At 43.4% G+C, this 20,502-nt stretch overlaps 1 protein-coding gene and 1 pseudogene across 1 annotated transcript; both read right to left on the reverse strand.

Annotated features, from left to right (window-relative positions):
* Positions 1–376: 376 nt before the first annotated feature.
* LOC136551250 (guanosine nucleotide diphosphate dissociation inhibitor 2-like) lies at positions 377–13,668 on the reverse strand. Its single transcript, XM_066542835.1, has 13 exons — positions 13,506–13,668; positions 12,979–13,041; positions 12,637–12,720; positions 11,968–12,075; positions 11,704–11,876; positions 10,840–10,951; positions 9,890–9,970; positions 9,741–9,803; positions 1,673–1,774; positions 1,276–1,400; positions 955–1,165; positions 803–877; positions 377–616 (listed from the first exon to the last, which is right to left on the reverse strand). Exons 1-13 carry the CDS (start codon positions 13,590–13,592, stop codon positions 560–562), a joined length of 1,341 nt encoding a protein of 446 aa, XP_066398932.1. The 5' UTR covers positions 13,593–13,668; the 3' UTR covers positions 377–559.
* LOC136550646 (uncharacterized) lies at positions 7,123–9,168 on the reverse strand (annotated as a pseudogene).
* Positions 13,669–20,502: the final 6,834 nt, after the last annotated feature.

Below are 20,502 nucleotides of genomic sequence, written 5' to 3' on the forward strand. Positions count from 1 at the left end.
TTCTTGGTGGTGTGGCGGTTGTTGTTAGTGACTACTTTGACATTGTCCAACAGCATTCTTCAAGCAATGGTGGAGGCAGGAAGATGCTTTGTACCTAAATTGGTTACTTTAATAGATTAGGGATACATATTTGCAGTTTCTAGTTTGTGGCCTTGGGTGAGAATCATGTACTAGTTTAATCGCCCATGTAATTATGAGTGGTTCCACGTTGGAGCACCACTGCCCATGCAATTGAGCTGCCACGTCAAATAATAGATTTGCCTGAGATTATAGGGTACTTCAATAGTTTAGGGCCTAGATACGCAATTTCTTTGTTTTGATAGCTTAGAAACTGCTGGTGTAGTTACTCTTCCTTCAAAATCTAAGCACGGACCAATGTGTTATATCAAACTTTTGATAAAAAAAAGTACCTTCAAATTTACAGCATGCAATCTTTAATCATTGTCAGAACTCGCTAATAACAACAATTGGAAAAATAAAGGTGAACCTAATAAGAGTTACGAAAGCAAAGCTTAATTAAATCTTTTCAGCACTACACCACATAGCACTATGATAAGTATCAGATATCATCTTCAGCAGCACTTGCAGCACTTAGATCCACGCTGAGATCAACAGTCTGAAAAAAAATGCATGAGGATTATATTTATAGCAGGAAACCAGAGAAATAGGACCAGTCGAATCACATTGGTTTAGTGTAACTAAAATGGATATAGGCTGGTCTTGACAATTGTTTTGTCCTGGAGGTTAAATGACAAAAAGTTCTCAAGAGAACAATTGTACAAATATATGTATATATATGTACCTTTCCGGTGATCTTTGTGTAAAGGGAAAGTACATCCATAACAGTGGACTCAAAGTGTGTTGTGGCATCATAACTCTGAAAAGGTAGTAAATTGAAATGGAATTACGGATATTTGAAAATTCTACCAAAGGTGCATGTCAGAAAATGCTTACCGTTGAGATGAAACAATTGTCTGCTGATGAGTCATTGCTAGGTTCATATCTGTCATATGTGTCGATAAATAACTCATCTACTGTCCCAAGAAGATCGATCCCAGGCTTTAGTTCCTTCTCTGGATTGTCAGTTTCTGCTTGTGCTGACACGAATGCGATGAATTTGCCTTTTGATGCGACATTATGAGAGTAGGAGCAACAGAAAACATACCTGGTATGCACACATGAACATTGCTTCGCACATTAAAAACAAAAGAAATGTGAAGGTGAAACACAACCAACTAATGGATAAATTTGGGAGATGATATAAGAAATACTTGCATGTCTGATCTGCGGCCAAGCTGCTTCTGTGGCAATATGATCTGTACTGAGTGAGATTCAGCAGTATTTGGGATGGGATGGCTCATGATAGCAATTGCCCGAAAAACTTTTCCAACTTTTTTAACCTGGCAGCATGTAAAATACTCAGTAATTACATTTGTTTCTGACACCTCTGAAATTTTATAAGGTTAACGGTGTTTTCTCATAGACACTCTTTAAAGGGAAGGACTAAATGAATTTCTTGTCCTCGTACATCGTATAATCAGAAGGATTTGGTTTGCTTGTATTGAGTTTCGAAGAAAGTAATGGAATAATGAAACTTAAGTCGAGGATGTAAGAAATATCTTTACATAATAGATAGTACCATATTTATAATGAAAAAATGGAAGGGTTTTACCTTGTCAGGTAGGTAGGAAGGATCACAGACAACCTTTTTGCATTTTGCGGTCTCCCCTTCAGACGTAACACCACAAACTTTGCCTTCACTATCAAATTCAACCTGAATGCAGTGGCTTATGTCAGATTGTAAACCGTAAGAACACTAAAATGCAGAGAACGGTGTGGCACAAAAAACAAATTATATTAGTTCCTGCAGCAAAATTTCTACTCTCTCATGTGAATGTTGCTTAACACAGGAGCATCGTAGAACAGAAGTGCTATCTATCAAATAACTTCTTCATAAATACTTATACAACCCCCCTAAGACCATGTTAGGTTGGCTATCTCTACGAACAACTTGTTACCAGGTGGCGTCACACCCGTGAAGCAACTAGGCTGAAAAGTTAAGCTAGACTACAAAGAAGAAAATTTTCATGAAAACTTTCACAACTTATTGTGTTAGTATCAAAATATTTTGTGAAATAGATGATTTCTTCTAAAGGTTCCATTTCATCAATATATTTTTCTCGAAGAGCGCAGGAGAACTGTGCGTCATTTCATTAAGGTAGAAAAATGTTACACGGGTCAAGAGACCCAACTCACACACACCACACCCTGAACACTAAGTTACAGACTCGACACAAAAAATTGTAGAAGCGACCAAATGCCTCCGAGCTTTAAGCTCCAGTAGGCAGCGACCTGAGAACAAGCTTATGGAGTTTGGAGGCTCCAGCCGAGCACCAGAGACCTCCCTCCGAGCTAACAGCCCTAATGACTTCCTGAACACTTGGTCTCTTGTTGTCAAAGACATAAGAGCTGCGATGCTTCCAGATCTCCCATGCCACCAAAATTATAAAGGAGTTGAGTCCTTTACGCACTTCCTTGGGGACAGCTGCAATCGATCTCTTCCACCACCGCGAGAAAAGACACAGTAGGCTGTGGTGCCAACTGTAGCAGCCCCAACTATTGCAAAATCTGGGTCCAAACTTGTCGAGCGAAGACACAGCCCACTAGCAAATGGTTTATTGTTTCGTCCACTTGATCACATAGGGGGCAGGACTCTGGATGGGGCAGATTCCTTCTTGCTAGGCGATCGGCTATCCAAACCCGGTTAAGAACTGAAAGCAATAGAGATTGTGTGGAATAGTAGATTGATTAGGGTATACAAGGTATACAAATATATAGACAGCCCTTAGGAGAGGTTTATAGAAACAAAACCAATCAAGGGATAACCTGCCTATCCTAATCTATCTAGGCACGGTAGGAAGCCGGCCTGGGCCTGGCGCACAGCCACAGGAGGCCCATACACACGCACACAGCACATACATATCTAACACTCCCCCGCAGTCTGATCGTCGGAAGCCTGACCGTTCAGACTAGACCTGAACTTCGTGAACACCGAAGAAGGCAGGCCTTTGGTGAAGATGTCGGCGTACTGAGAGCTCGTCGGAACGTGAAGAACGCGGACATCACCGGTAGCAACGCGCTCACGAACAAAGTGTAGATCAATCTCCACGTGTTTGGTGCGCTAATGCTGAACAGGGTTCGAAGACATGTAAACAGTGCTGATGTTATCACAGTAAACAAGGGCGGTGCGACGCAGAGGAATGTGCAGCTCAACAAGGAGTTGGCGCAACCAAGAGACCTCGGCAACGGCATTGGCAACCGCCCGATACTCGGCCTCGGCACTCGAGGGGGAGACTGCATTCTGACGCTTGGATGACCAGGAGACCAAGTTATCGCCCAAGAAGACCGCATACCCGGAAGTGGACTTTCGGGTGTCTGGGCAGCCAGCCCAATCATCGTCGGAGTAGACCAGCAAATCCGACTGAGTAGAGGGCCGTAGAAGCAAACCCAAGTGAAGAGTGCCACGAATATACCACAGAATGCGCTTCAAAGCAGCAAGATGAGGCTCTCGAGGATCATGCATGTGGAGACAGACCTGCTGAATAGCATAAACAATATCTGGGCGAGTGAAGGTGAGATACTGGAGAGCACCAATGAGGCTTCGAAAATCAGTTGTCCAAAGTCACTTTGGCTATCCCTTTTTGTAATAAAGACATTAGTCCCATTTGTCATGCGTGTCAGTTAGGGCATCATACTCGCCTTCCTTTTCAGTCATTCGTTTCTCGAGCATCTAGCAATTTTGATCTCATTCACTGTGATTTGTGGACATCTCCTATTCCCAGTGTTTCTGGATACAAATATTACTTGCTCATTCTTGATGACTACTCTCACTATTTGTGGACGTATCCTCTACGTCTCAAATCTGACACATTTGCGACTTTGGCTAACTTTTTCTCCTTTGTGCGTACTCAGTTTGGCACCACTGTGAAGGCTGTTCAGTGCGACAACGGCCGCGAGTTTGACAACTCCAGCTCACGCACATTTTTTCTTACACATGGGGTCCACCTGTGCATGTCCTGCCCCTACACCTCGCCCTAGAACGGCCGGGCCGAGCGCATGATTCGGAGTATCAACAATGTTGTTCGCTCCCTTTTTTTTCAGGCCAGTATGTCACCTTCTTATTAGGTTGAGTCTTTGCACACTGCCACCCATCTGCTCAACATCTTGCCCACAAAAACGCTTAGCTCTGATACCATGAAAGCAATAGAGATTGTGTGGAATAGTAGATTGATTAGGGTATACAAGGTATACAAATATATAGGCAGCCCTTGGGAGAGATTTATAGAAACAGAACCAATTAAGGGATAACCTTCCTATCCTAATCTATCTAGGCACGGCGGGAAGCCGACATGGGCCTGGCGCACAGCCACAGGAGGCCCATACACACGCACACAGCACATACATATCTAACAAGAACCACTAACCAGAAGAAAAACTTACAGCGCGGGGGAGCCCAGGTTTTCCAAATTCTTCTCCATGGACCAAACTTGATGGAGCCCACAAAAAAGGCCACATAGGCAGACTTGCTGCTATAAGAACCATCTTGCGTTAACTTCCAATTATATCGGTCTGGAATCTCTGGTTGCAAAATAAAGCCATCCACCATATCCCAAATGTGGAGAAATTCAAGCAGGACCTCTATTGTACGAGCTCCCTTAATATCCTGAACCCAACTTCTATTATGCAGTGCTTGAGCCACAGTCCTTCTTTTGGTTGTTCGCTTCTGGACAGTTTTGAACAAGTTAGGCGCTATTTCAGCCATGGTATGCCCATCCAACCATCTATATGTCCAGAACAAGATTTCCTCCCCATTTCCGACTATGGCATCAACTGCAACATTGAAGAGGGCCCTGGCTTTATGAGTAACAGTGATTGGGAGACCAGCCCAAGGCCTATCAGCATTTGTCTTTTGTGCCCACAGCCATCGAATCCTAAGTGCCCAGCCAAGAAGTTCAAGGTTATGAATCCCAAGGCCTCCATATTCAAGTGGTCTCTGCACTTTTTCTTTTTCCCATGCTACCAGGCAATTGCCACCATTGGCTTGTTGATGACCCTTCCAAAGAAATCCTTGCCTCTTTTTATCAATAGCTTTTAGAACCCATTTCGGGAGGTCCATGGCTATTAAAAGGTATATAGGGACAGCAGTCAGCACCACCTTCACCAATACTAGCCGCCCTGCCCTGTTCAGTTGAGAAGCCTTCCATCTAGGGAGATAATCTGCCACCTTATCAACTAGAGGTAGCAGCACCTCTTTAGTTGGTTTACCAATTGTTGGAGGGAGGCCGAGATACATACAAGGAAAAGCCTTCATGGAATAGGAGAGGATATTTGCAGTGAGTGCCAACTCATCATCAGTACAATGAATAGGGGAAACTAAACTCTTGGACAGATTGGTTCTAAGACCGGAGGCATGTCCAAACAGATCAAGTAGGTGTCTAATAGTGGCCAAATCCAAAATGTTGGGTCTCAAGAATAAGACCGCATCATCAGCATAGAAGGATACCTGGTGCCGAGCTTGCTGAATATCTAGAGGCTGCATCAAACCCTTCAATGTGGCATAAATGACCAAGGAATTCAGCACATCCATAACTAGAATAAACAGCATGGGTGATAGGGGATCTCCCTGTCTAAGACCGCGATGGTGATAAATGGTGCCCCTGGCTCTCCATTAACCAGGACTTGTGTCGAAGAGGTGGATAGGATCAAGCATATGAGGTCCCGCCACCGCTGACCAAACCCCACTTTGCTCATGACTTCTAGCAGAAACGACCATGAAACAGAGTCAAACGCCTTGGAGATATCCAGCTTGAGCAGGACATGTGCCTCTTTCTTCTGATGCAAAGTTTTTACCATCTGCTGAACCAACATAAAATTGTCATGGATCTTCCTTCCCCACACAAAGGCGCTTTGGTTTGCAGAGATCAAAGAAGGTAAAAGAGGGGCCAGCCGATTAGCCAAGATCTTAGTCACCAATTTGGCGAAGCTATGAATCAAGCTTGTAGGCCGGAAATCCTTCACTTCAACCGCATCCACTTTCTTAGGCAGCAGGGTAATCAAGGCCGTGTTAAGAAGACGAAATTTGAAAACATGGCCTCGCTGGATGGCATCCAAGGCCATCAGCACATCACCTTTAATAATGTTCCAGCAAGATTTGTAAAACCTGCCCGTGAATCCATCCGGCCCTGGGGCCTTGTCTACCCTTGAAGCAACTGCCTGGCAAGAACATCCCTTCCAAGCAATCAGTACCCCTCCTCTAGTCCCATTGGCTGGGAGTGCTACGAAATTATCATACGCAGAACCAAATACCGAAAGGAACATATGCTGGGATATATTCGCGACCTTATTTTCTTGCAAACACACAATGTCAGCATTGCTGGAAAGCACATCTCTGACAGAATTCCGGTGATCCCTTTGATTTAGGCCTCGCACGTTCCAAACAAGGATAATAGAAGGATACATCTTAACAGAAGAAATAAATCGACCCCAACTCAGAACCAGACCTTACATTATTGTAAGGACATCTGAAGCTCGCACCTGCTCACCATCTCCAACTTCCCAGCCAAAAATAGCAGCCAAAGCACTAACAAGCGAATTAGAAAGCATTGGCTTGAAGAGGTTACTGTAATTATCTTGCGTTCGGCTGGATGATTTCCCTTTCCTCAAACCCAAGCTGCCGCATCACTTTCTTCTGGGCCTCCGAGAACACCCGGCCTGGAGAGTAGGGAGCAGCGCGAGCGACCCGCCGGCTATGCCGTGTCAGGGAACCTGGAGGAGGGGCCTTCTTTCGTCGCTTCTGGATCATGGGCAGAGGAAAGCCTATCCACCGGCCTGCGCACCTTGTCGAGATCCTGGAGTGGAGTTCCCGCTCCTGGACCATGGGAGGAGCCATCCATGGTGACCGGGGCAGGGGCTCGAGCACGGCGCCGCTGCCTAGAGTAGCCTCGGAGGGGGGAGTGAGGCAAGGACCACACCTCATGGTGAACCAGACCCCCTCCCAGAAGCGTGGAGAGGCTAGGCGGCGGAGCAGGTCCTGGTGGAGCCGGCGCCTCCGAACTCGGGGGTTCAACACCTAACAGGCAGCTGGCCGCTGGCGGCGAGGCCGGCCCCACGCCAGATGATGGCAAGGGAGGAGCAGGCGTCGGCGAATTGAGCTCCAAGATTATAGGCGCAGGGGGTCGTTGACGACAAGAAGCTGGAGATGAAAGTCCATCCATTGCCAAGCCGACAGAGAGGCTCCGTTAGCCAGCCGGGGGGATTCCAATCCGTAGCCTTACCCAAGCTCAATCCAGCATGAGTCGCATTTGCGGAATCCAATTGGGGGGTACAGCCCGGCCCATAGGGAGCACCAGCCACAGGTTGACGGTCCAAGACCAGCCCAAGGACGCCATCAATGGAAATCAACATAGGTTCCACTTCAAACTGCATCAGGGTAGGGGAAGCCATCGAGGGGAACGCCTCATGAGAACGCGCGACGTCGATCGAGCTACCCCCCACGGCGGCTTCCAAGACAGTTGCAATTACTACCGCCACCTCTACGGGCACGTGGACATCCTCGAGACCATGCGCCGCCGCGACGAACGTTGGGCGACCATCACTTGGAGAGTCCCGCACCTGGATGGCCTCCTTGGAACCCTTGGACAATAGCTGGGAGCATGCATGAGATTTCCCCTAAGAGGAGGGCCCCACGTGCTCCTGGGTAGTCTCCCACCGTGAACCACCATGACTGGAAGCACCGCCCCCCGTCGGACCTGAGCCAAGCTGTGGCGAGGAAGAACGGACATGCCGCCGCCGCCTTGCATAGTCATCTTCATCATCCCCTCCATCAGAGGGAGGAGGGCTCGGGTCCACACCCTCAGGACAATGAGCATCAGAATAAAGCAACTCGATAGGGTACGCCAGAACTCTCTTCACAGGAGGATTTTCAATGACGGCCGTCGGTGGCTCAACCACACATAGCTCCTTCGATGATGGGAGCGCCGACAGGTCAGAACTCCAGGCCAAGCAACAAAAGCAAGACAGGTCCACAAGCCCAAGGGTATCAGGATGCACCTGCTGAACCCACTGCTGAACCCAAGCATGAGGACTCAAGAAACAATCCACCGTAGAGGTTTCCCAGACATGAGCAGGTATGCCACGAAGTTCGATGTCGATCAGGAACGGCAGAACACGACCATGGGCACCAGACAGACGACTCCATCGCTTGCACAGGAGACTGAAGTTGAAGCCAGACAAACAGGGCTGCTGCAGCCCAACCAGTCGCTCAACGAAGGCCAAGTCAGGAAGGACCAGCAGGTAACTTGATGGAGAAGACCGACGAAGCACTAGAGAGCTGGCAACCATGTCAATTCTGGCAGCAATCACCGCTGCCACCACCTCCACCGCGGCCAGCGGTTCGTCGCCGATTACCGATACCAAAACCGCACGTGCAAGGTCCTCTTCAGCCCTGGCCACCTGATCGCTCCAATCGATGATGCATGGAGGGGGCTTCACAGCTTCACAAGACAACTCTGAAGAGGCAGTGCCCGGCAAGGAACCAGCAACCTGATCAGAGCCGTGCTGCTCCTGCATAGGATACCGCCAGAAGCACGGACGTCGGCGACGACGCGGCTGCCCTGCCTGCAAACCTTGATCCTGGTCTTGTACCTACATAGTGCCCTGCATCACACCAGCGCCACCAGCCACACCCACCGGAGAAGGCCGTTGCGGGGGTGGGGGGGGGGGCAGCACTGATAGCCTCATGGGCCGGAGAAATCCGTCGCCTTCTTCCTCTCCGACGCGGGCATGAACGCCACCAGCCACACCCGCCGGAGAAGCTGTTGCGGGGGGGGGGGGGGGGGCAGCACTAGTAGCCTCGTTGGCCGGAGAAATCCGTCGCCACACGGAGACACGGCCAGGAGCAGAGTCCCCGCCTCTGAACATCCCAGGGCACACGTAGGAGCGGTGGCCCAGGGACCAGCAGCGAAAATAGCGAGGCTTCGGGCGACAGTGGGAAGCTGTGTGCGACGGCGAAAAACAGTTGAAGCACTTGCCAACTAGGTCTACCGGGATTGGACGGTGTGGAGGACGAGCCGCGCGCCGACGGTGACGCCGAGCGCAGCGAGACTCATCCTTCTGGATCGGGACGCACAGCGCCAGAAGAGAACACTGCACCCCTCCGCCCGTGAAGGTCCCGCCGGAGGAGCGTAATCCTTGGCGCACACCTGGAGGCCGCCGGCAGAGGAGGATCAGCGGTCACCGCAGGAGCCGCCATGGAGGAAACACCCGCGTCCGCCATCACGGGCCCGCCTCCACCCGCCGCCGAAGCCGCCGTACAGGACACACCCGAAGAAGATAAGACGACGTTGCGGTACGAGGGTAGAAGACCGTCTGAACCAGATGAGAGCGGGCTATCGGAGCACCACCGCTCCAGTTTCTTGTATTCTTTCATCAATATATCAAGTCAGAAAATATACACTCTTGTATTCAAGAAGGCTTTACACTTTTTTCAACAATGCAAGAAACATTAATACTCTTTAAATTCATTAGTTTAATCATAATTTTTTTTAGTTTCAATATACTATCCTTATGCCAAACATGAAAGTATTGCCACACCTTTCACTTATTAATTGATGAGCCAAAGTCACTGAAGAAGTGAAGAAACAATGCAGAAAATTACTGACTATAACCCAAATTGTTTGTACCTTGCACTCTGGTTTACTCAACATGTAGGTCCCACCATAGACAGCACTAAGTCTTGCAAAACCCTGTGTTAAATAGGAGAAATTATAAATCACCTACTTATGATACCTATAAATGCTGGAAGCAGTTGAACAAAGTTATAGGTATTGACCTGTGGCAGCTCTCCTAAACCATACAAGGGATAAATATATGGTGATCCTCCTTGAAAGCGAGCCACTGATTCTACATAAAGCTGAAATATTCTAAAATGGTGTTAGGTAATTAATGACACAAAACGGAAGTGAAGGGATAACTTAACTCCACATACATGTAAGTAATGTTAACAATAAAACAGCAACAAGGTCTTTTAGTCCAAAGAGTTGGGGTAGGCTAGAATGAAATGAGCAAAGCAACAAATAAAAGGGCACAAAAGTTTTACGGCTCCGCTCAGCTGCTTTTGCTACAATGAAATCACTGTAGCAAAAGTCTGCAACTGTAACACCATAAGCGGCAGTCAGTGAGCCGAACACTCCCAAAGTTATTAGTAACAGTAAAAGGGTCCAGTTGGCAGCTGCCTATATAATATAATGGTTTAGGCACTTCGACTGCAATGTCTGTGTGTGCCTATCAAAGGATAACTCTGTTTTATTCAATTCTTTCAAGTATCTATTTGGTACCTCATAACTCCTCCCATGTCACATACTAGGCCTACCTGCTCTAACTATAATAATAGTAATATGTTGTTAACATAACAATATGACTTTCTTCACAATTTTCTGGTCAAACTTTTAGCTAAGTTGAGTCTAAGGTTCAAGATAGTATTTTTAGATCAGGGCACAATCAATCAATAAGATCACTTGAAAGAAAAGGTCCTAGAAATTCAGGTCAAAGCTATTTGAGCATTTCTTTCTTTTTTTTTCTGAAAGGGCAGCAAAGAGCATTGCTGCATATATTATTAGAAGACCAAACAACAGCTCGACTCAGTGAGCTGGCACGAAACTACTAGAGGAGCAGCTATTAAGAAAAAAAACTGCATTCAAAGCTGTTTCTTCAATATAAAAATTTCAACACAAAACCTTAATTGTGTAGGGAAATTTTTGTTATGTCATTATAAAGACTTGCCTTCATCCGTTTTACAGTGTCAATTGCAGGTTCTGTCAAGTAGCTATCATCTCTATGAAGAGCCACTGCATGCCCAATGAAGTCTATCGTGTTATCGTCCAAACCATATTTTCTGAAGAACAAATTAGAACATAGGAGTTTCAGTAAACTGAATCCTAATTGAGCACTAGGGCAGAAAATTTACTTGAAACATAGGGATAGAAAACCAGAATGCTCCTAAATAAAGAATTGTTTATAGTTACATAGCCAGTAATTGAATCGCCTTAATTCTAATGCCTCTTTACTTATGTGATCGAAGGAAGGTGTTAGTGATGATAAAAGATATATAGATAGCCAGACAGAAGTGGCCTCCTTTGCCTTTCTCAGTTGATCTGAATATTAATTATTGATGTTTATATAGATACAATTTTCTGAATCTAAATGACAAATAATAGATGTTGGTTTGCCTACCTATAGTCCCAACTCTTAAAATGGAATATCATGTTGCAGCCTTAATGGATAACAATTGTAGCTTTAGTAACTGCATTCAAATAAACAGGTAAAACTATGGAATCTCTTCATGCTTGCTCGATCACTCCAAAACTACATTTCATTTGCGCAACAGATGATCCATAATAGTACCATCAAAGGCTTCCAAACTAAACTTGGATAAAAGAAGTTACATTCCAAAAATCAAGGTTTCATGTAAATTCTTTCTACTTGAGAAAGTTGGTAACCAAGACACCAGAAATGTAACATGGAGCCACAGTAGCAAAAGGAACAAGATCATACAGAACTCAAAATACAAATAGTATAAACAAATACTCCGTTACATTCTAATCATGTAAAAATGTTAAAAGGCATAGAAGTGAAATGGGTACCCACGAGATGAGTTCTTTTGTCGTTAGTTTAGTAAGGTCATAACCCTTATGAGTACTTCGGTCATCTTCCTTGTAATCTTGGACATAAAGGAAGAATTTCCCAGCTCTTCGCTTCTCAAATAATCCCATCAGTGGAGACTTGAGAGCTTCCATATCAGTAGAAGGAACCTTGTGGATCTGGAGCCCAAGAACATAGATAAACATGTGCCCAAAAGGGTAAAAATGTTGATAAAAATGGAGTGCTTATGCATGAGGAAGGGGATTGAACCTTTCCCTTGTTGAAAACATAGCTTCCATCCACAGCTTTGAAGGACATGTACTTGGTTACGCCAGTATGAATGAGCACACGGACCAAAGCACCATTTGCCATCATAAACTAGTCAAAATGGTAAAGGTATTACATGTCAGAATGTGGTTTCATACAGCAATGTGGTAAGGTATTCAACCCAATCACCACTGCTCATTGTTTTGGACGAAACAGTCTGGAGCTTTGTCATTTAATCAATATAGAAAAGAGAGTTTATGAGAACCGGAAGGGCAGGTGCCCGCCACTGCTCATTTTCCTAATACAACATTTTGTTTGACCATTCATAACGTAAATTAATGAACTTATACTAATACTTCTTTTATGTTCTGTCTTCAGTGATTAATAAATTATGATCATGTGAAGCCACATTAAAGCACATCCAAGTGTAGCATGTTTTTGTTAAATACATATATGAAAGTGCATCACACAGTCAGTTACACATGTAACTATGCTAGAAGTTCCAAGTTTACAGCCAATCTCAACAGGCATTGCATGCATGGCCATCATTGCAATTGTGTCATGGATATCTCAGTCCAATATACTATATATATATAATAAAATAATGAAAGTAGATTTCCTGAAGAAATCTAAAAAAATAAATAAAAAGTAGTAAATTGGAAAAGACCAGACCTTTGGAACCATATCGACATTGTAGTCTCTGCTAGCTCCTATGTGCGCAGGGGGTGTTTGTTCACCCTTGAACCGTTTCCAGAGCTGCAAATAGCAGTTTAATTTACAGCACAGTTTTGGACATCATCATTATGAAAACAGCAGGTAGAATCCAAAGAGGGCCTCATAAACAAGACAGGCGAAGAAGTAATCCATGTGCATGGTTTATCATCAGGTATTTGCTATATATACACAGGCGAGTCTCATGGATCGCCATCACCCACAGCCTCAGAGAAATGTGGGGCGAGGGGCATTCCAAAATATGGTCAACAGATAGCTCAGGCTTGCATTAATAATGGTCACCTGATTGAGATTGAGCGATGTGGAGTCTCCACCGTAGTAGTCATTCCTGTCCATGTGCAACACCTGATGACAATGACATGCAGAATTGCAAAATTAATAATGCGTTCAAATAGTGGCAGCTGAGAGTCACATGTATGTTTACCAGATCAATCAATATATATTAAGATGACCGAACTGTTTATGAGTAAGAAAGATGGTTTAATTTGGCGGTGTTATTGATCTTGTCCCGGTAAATAAATTGGTGGCGGAGGGACGGCCGGAAATGATTCGGTGTCACCCTCACCCGCTTGTTTTTCTTTCTTTATTTATTTAAGAGAATTTGCAATTGAATAAAGTGTGCGATCCCGGCCAATTTTAAAAGATCATACGGAAAATGAATAAGGCTAGCCCTCCGCCTCCAGGGCGCGATCTTATCTTATTAGATAATATATATAATCCCACCGTGAACGTGGAGTGGCGACGACGGAGAGAGAGAGATGAGAGAGGAGGAGGAGGAGGAGATCGATGGAGGCGCCGCGGTAGCGTACCTTGAGGCGGTCGACGGAGAGGAGGCCGCTGAGGATGCACTCCTTGAGCCCCGTGCCCAGCACGATCACGTCGTACTCCACGTCCATGGCGGGCGGGCGGCGTCGCCGGTTGATCGAGAAACGATGGAGGGAGGGGGAGGGGGAGGGAGAGAGGAAAGTGTGGATCTCCAACGGCTCGAGTCACGGTCGTCAAAGAGAAAGAGGTTTGGTGGATCGAGGGCAGCAGAGGAGGGAGTCCGCGCGGAGTGGGCGGCTATTCGTCGCCGGCCGTCTGTGTCACGGTCTGCCTTCCTTGGCCTCGAAGCCAATTTTCTCAGGACCTGGCACTGTGGTAACCCGTACGACGAATTCAGATTTTTTATTATAATAAGTATTAAATATAGACTAAAAATAACTAATTACACAGTTTACGACTAATTTAGGAGACAAAACTTTTAAGCTTAATTAGTCTATGATTTGATAATATGATACTACAGTAACAATACGCTAGTGATGAACTAATTAGACTTAATAAGTTTGTCTCGTAAATTACTCACGAATTCTATAATTTATTTTTTTATTAATATTCGTCCGCACCTAACATCCAATACGTTAAACGCGGCACGCGCTGCCTTACTTGGCATCGAAGCCAATTTCCCCAGGACCTGGCACCGTGGTAGGTACCCACGTGGCCACGAAGTCGCTATATGAACGAAGCTGACGGAGGAGACGTGTGAGTACGTGACCTGGATTGAACTCATTTTTTTTTGTTATCACTCCCGTTGGTGTGTTCTATATTACCCATTCATAAAAGTTTGGGCACTTCAAACAAAAGCCGTATTTACATCTTTATAATTTTAGCTGAAATGGCTGAGATTTGTTAAAGATGTCGTGAGAAGCAAATGAATAGGAAACCGTGAACACAACTACACAAGCAACGTCTTTTTTTTTTGTCATTTCTTCATTTGTTCTTAGAAAATAAGTCCATAGCAAGAGCTACCCATTTCAAACATCCCAAACCAGTGCCTAATAAATTTTCTTGAACATAGCTTGCATAAAACATGGAATTTGATTTTTGTGAAACACAATTTCAGTATGATAGCACCAAATTGTCCAAAAAGAGCAGCCCCACTCACAACGATGTCTTTTGTATCATCATTTCTGATGTTAGTAAGCCAGTGACCACTAGCATATGAGATGTCAAACTTGGAAGTGATAACTCAAAAACAAAATATCTATGCAATGTTTGGTGGGAGCGCCACCTTTTACTTTAAAAGCCGCGTAACATAAAATTTGGCCCCTGAACTTTAATAAATATTTCCAAAACAGTGAATTACTTGGTTTAATCTGAACCTGCGGTAAGGCCGTTGAGCTCAAATACTTATTTCTGAGACAGATTTACCATGTCCCTTCTTAGTGGACTAACTTAAATAACCATTTGCTAAGAACACATTTATTATTCATCCGGAGGCATGTAATATACCCTGATGAAAGGATCATGTGTCCTATGCATTGCCATATTTGTCCCCGTTCGGCTTGCTGAATCTTGGCTGAAATTGGCTGAAAAACATTGTTCTTGCTGAAATGTTGTGAGAGAAAAAACACTGTTCCGGCTGAAAAAAGAAGTCGAACAAGCCAAATATATGGTAAGCTGAACGGGGCCTTGGTGATTTAGATGACAACATAAGCACTAGGACTAACATTGTAACTTGGTGAGCCGAAACACTTAAGATCTTGGTGACCTTCCGGTGAAGGCCTTAGGTAACCTTCATGTGTCTACCCTCTGGTGAATTTGGTGTAGAGCGGTAGCGTCTTGGTATGTGGGGGATAAGGAGACCCCTTACTTGTTGGAGAAACTCCATAGTGAAGACAACGCCAAGGTGAGTGGAAGAGTAAGCCTAGGTGGCTTAATTATGGCACTTGCCTTAGTTACCGAGATCCTTGGTGGCGAGCCCAATACCATGACTGGGGAAGGCTTGGTGACTAGGAGCGTACCTTGGTAGATCTCTAACATGGATGGCATCCGATACTATGTGATAAATTGCCTCATCTTTGCGAGTTTGTCATATCTCCTATCTCTTGTTTTTTTACTTGCAACTTTTATTGTTGCGGCCTTTGCTTGTGCTTTGTTTCTGTGACCTTTAAGTTCCTAGATTAGGCTAGGCTAGTTGGTAGGATTAGCTCTAGGTAACAAACCTCTTTGTGGTTTTGAGGGTAAGTTAGAGCACACAAGAAAAACTTTAGGTGCACATCATGCTATAAGTAATTTATGGTTTGATATTTTGGTTGAGCTCTAGGTTTAATGTTTTAATTAAGCATCCAATTGAACCCTACTCTCGGCACTCATATCCTTTCAATTGGTATCAGACTAGATGCTCGCACCCTTAACAAGACTAGCCATTTACTTGGAATATTTGTGAAACTAACTCATTTGGAACCATTTGGCTTCACCGTCAAGTGCGCGTACAATGTCAGCATGTGGTATGAATACAAATAGGGCCCCACATTTTGATGACACACAATTTACTCGATGGAAGAGCTCATGGAAGCACACTTTCGCACCAGGGGGCCTGATGTTTGGCATGTCACTGATGAGGGCAAGAAGAAGAATGAGATTAAAACTGAGAGACAACGGGATGCTATTGCTAAATCTACCATATTGTCCTTTGTTTGTGACAGTGTGTCCAAATGGTGTTTTTGCTTGCACAAATACGCATGAGCTTTTGGAACAATATCAGTGAGAACCATGGAGACTCAAATGATGTACAAATAAAAAAAACATGTTCTCATTTATGTACGTATTTATATTGAGGGGTATTGTAGTTTACTTTTTATAACGTTAGAGGTGAGTACAAATTAGGAGTGTTCATTTAAATTATCTTTCGTAAGGGTATGGGCGGGTAATTTATTTCCAAACTTTGGGGTTAGTTTGCATTATCTTTTCATAATTGCAGACATGGGCAATCTAGATACAAATGTAGAGTTTTATTTTAAATTATCTTTCTTATCGGTAATTTATATGCAATTTATGCTTTTTTCATAATGATATAGGTGGGTAATTTATATGCAAATTTAGGGGTTTACTGCATGTATTTTTAGAAAATAGAATGTAACACCCTAAAATTTGCACTTTTGAAAATAGGATTAAAATAATTTATTTATGAATTTTGTGCTCATAAAAACCTAGGAAAATAAATTTTTTCATTAAATTAAAATTCATCATAAGGTTTAGTAACCGGTTGCGCATACATGTTGGTGCATAAAGTTTATTGTGACGAGTGGTGTTATTCAAAACTCCAAAGTAATTTGGAATGTTTTTGAAAAGTAAATTTGAAATTGGCTTTAAAATAAAAGAAAAAAAATAGAAAAATAAGAGCATTTCAAAAGTTGTAAAATTTAGTTTTTGGAAAACTTACTAAAATTCCTCATTTTTACTTGAGTTGAAAAAGTATATTTGAAACCCCATTTGAATTTGACTTGGTCATGTTTGAATTTGGTTTTGAAAACGAAATAGGAAAAAAATTGGAAGTGGGAAAATGGAAACTCACCCTCTCCCTATATTCGGCCTGCTGGCCCAACGCGATCTTCCATTTCTCTCTTCTCCACCGCAGGCTCAATCCGCGTGTTTGTTTTTTTCCGCGCGGCCTTGATTTTCCCGCGTTGGCCCAGCTGCGCGCACTAGCCCAGCATCGCCGCCGCTCCTCCCGCACGGCCGAGTCTGCCTGGCCTAGGTCGCGCCACACGCGCGCCTTCCCTCCATCCCGCTGACAGCGCTGGCCCGCCTTCTTCCTCTCCGCTCCGAACACGATCGCACCGACGCCGCCGTGTCCGGCTCCACTACGCCGCGCGTGTCGTGCGCCCTACGCTTCCTGGCCCCATATAAGCCGAGCCACACCTTGCGCCGCTTCCCTATCCTGCACCAATGCTTCAGCCGCATCACCCGAGCGCCTGCAGCCACGCTGCCACCTAGCGCCGCCATCCGCCGTCGCTCGTCAAGCGTCGCACCGCCCTCCGTTGGTTCCCGCTCGCTTCTCTTGGGTCCAGTGAGTTCCCCACTCTCCTCTCTCTCTCTCCCAGACTTTTCCGTTCGAAAAACCGTGCTCCATAGGTCAAGAACTAACGTCGTCGGCGAGCACTCCTTGCTCCGGCCATGGCGCCGCCGTCACCCACCTCGCTACCGGCCACTTACACCGTCGATCCAATCTCGGCCGCCCGCATCTGATCCGACGGTCGAGATTTCATCATACCCCTTCACTGTTAGATTTACAAAACGCCCCTTATAAATACTTGAGACTTAACCCGTAGTCCAAAACGGCTTTCCTGATTCTGTTTTCTTCTTTTGAAAGCGTACTTTGTTTTGGTTAGATTGAAAATACGTTTTTACTTATTTATAGATTTGCCACTGATTTTGTTTTAGCCATAACTTCTTCGTTTTAACTCTGATTTAATCCGTTCAAATTACGTTATGTTCGTAATTTCATAATCTACATGTTTATAGTACTGTTAAGTATGTTTTCAACTTTTAAAATTCGAGGTTAGATTTAATCTATTATTTAAATAAAGGGAATCTTGTTTAAATCCTATCTTCTACGTTTTTACTCCATTTTAGTCCATTCAAGTTGCATTAGATTCATAGTGATGAGATCTACATGTTAGTAATAGTGGTTACCATGTCGCTATTTCTAGAATTTCATGGTTTAAATTCTAATTTAAATAATAATTATGCAACTGGGTTTTATAAATAAAATATGATTTCTTTCACTTTAGTTTTATAATTCAAATCTAAATTTGACTTAAATTATATTATCTATAAAATATCTTATATATGTTTTTATATAATTAAAATACATGAAGCTAATAGTTTTATATTTTCTCCTATGAGCAAATCTTTCGGTAGATGTATCATTTTCACCGTAGCTCCGATTAGAGTGCTTTTCGCATCTGTGTGTTTGTAGCGAGACGTAGATTCGTTTTACAAACTTTTCATCTTGATTTTATGTTTGGTGTATTGTTCTAAATTTAGATCTATTGTTTTCTTCGTGTATGATTGCATGGATGCTTGTGCGGTGCTTTATGATCTTGTCTTTCAGTGAGTTATACGTGGTGAATCAAGAAGTAGATCTTTATAGTTTTGGACTTGAAGAAGGATCTAAGTTTAAGGCAAGTATAGCATGGGATCTTCCTTGTTGTCGTATACACCTTTAATCATTTAATTCATACTGCATGTGTCTACCTTGACTATCACTAAGGATTTCCTAGTACTTTATACCTTGTGCCTTGATACCTATGTGGTATTGCATTAGATAGTATGATGTTAGTGCTCAACTAAAGCCATGATCATGTAACTTGACTAATGGTATATGCAATAAACACTAAAAAATGTTTTTTAGCAACATGGAACAAGGAGGCTAGAATATTGGGCTGTTTTTATGGTGCTCTAGATTCTTCTCCCTAAGGACTTATCTGTAAGTGATCATCTGGAACTTATAGTACAGCTGTGAGGGCTACATGGCTCTAGCTTTAGTTCAGTATGAGGACTATTTCTAACTTGTTAGTGGTTACCTTTATGGCGCAAGAGGTGCTCCGATTTGTATGATCTCGGCCTGCCAAGAGGGTGCACTTTGGTTTCTTTGTATTTTGTTAGTCACTCTTTGGAGGGGGGTTCATGCTTATTGATGGGGAAACCTTAGCGGCCCTAACTTGTTAGACGAACCTTTGAAATGCTTCATAGTGAACCCTGCTGACCTTCCTTGGTAGTGGGTCAAGAGGCTGATTACCTCGAGCGAAAGGGTAAATCACGACTCACAGTGAAAGTATACAAGATCTGCAGAGTGTAAAACTGGTATATTAGTCGTGCTCACGGTCACGAGCAGCCTTGGAACTCTTACGGAATAGATGATCACTAATGGTTAATGATGATGAATATGGATGATACTGATGATGAATATGCTCATTAATAATTACTATTTATGATATTCATTATTTATGTTTACCTGATCATATGTTTATGGGTTTGTGATAAATTTGTTGCCACCCAATTGCTAAAAGATGACTTATTAAAAGCTAACCACAGTTAAACCAGTGTCAGCCTTTTGAGTCTCATAAACCCCATGTTATATTTGTTGAGTACGATATGTACTTACGCTTGCTTTACTTTTTAAATCTTTGGAAAAATCCTGGATGGGTACCAAATTGCTAGGGTTTGGAGGAATTAGGCTTGTGATCAACCAGTCAGTTATCCCTATGGATTTGGAGTCTTCGCCTGAAGATCAGAGTTATCTTTCCACTGTCTATACTCTGATGTTATAATCTTTATACTAATACGCTATATATTTAAGCATTGTCTTTTGATATTACCCTTATTTGTAGAGATTTGACTTCCTGGGCTTATATATGGTATGTATCTGATTTTGTTCTTAAAATCGGGTGATACATAGAATATATCCATTAGCTATTATTGGCTATGGTGATTAGATTCTATCAAATTAATGATAATATGTTTTTATTATTGTAAGATTTTTTTTAGGATTTACTTTTTTTCCTAACATGTATTCCGTGAGATTAACATGGAGACTCGTTTAGGTTCTTCAATGATATATTCTTTTTATTATTGTAAGATTTTTTTAGGATTTATTTACTTGTTTTCCAGACATATCTTGTGAGAATTAACATGGAGACTCGTTTAGGTTCTTCAATTAGTAATGGTAAGATTCTTTTTTTAGTAAAAGGCTTTCTATAGTTAGTGGATGACACGGTGGGTGGACATCATTTAGATCCTTCATTTAACGATGAATTAATTGTTTCATACATTATGAAGATGGGTTTTGATAAAACTGAGTGTGGTTAAATTAAATGCCATAAATGAAGTAAATCCTCGCTTTGAGAGTAATAACCATGCCACATCGTCGATCACTTACCAAGCACAAGCAGTAATAACAAATTAATAACCACGCAGCGCCTTGCCACGCTTTGAGAGTAAATATATATGTCTTGTTTTCTCCCTTGGCAGTTCAGCTAG

Source organism: Miscanthus floridulus, chromosome 4 (genome assembly GCF_019320115.1).
Source record: "Miscanthus floridulus cultivar M001 chromosome 4, ASM1932011v1, whole genome shotgun sequence".
Classification (NCBI taxonomy): domain Eukaryota; kingdom Viridiplantae; phylum Streptophyta; class Magnoliopsida; order Poales; family Poaceae; genus Miscanthus; species Miscanthus floridulus.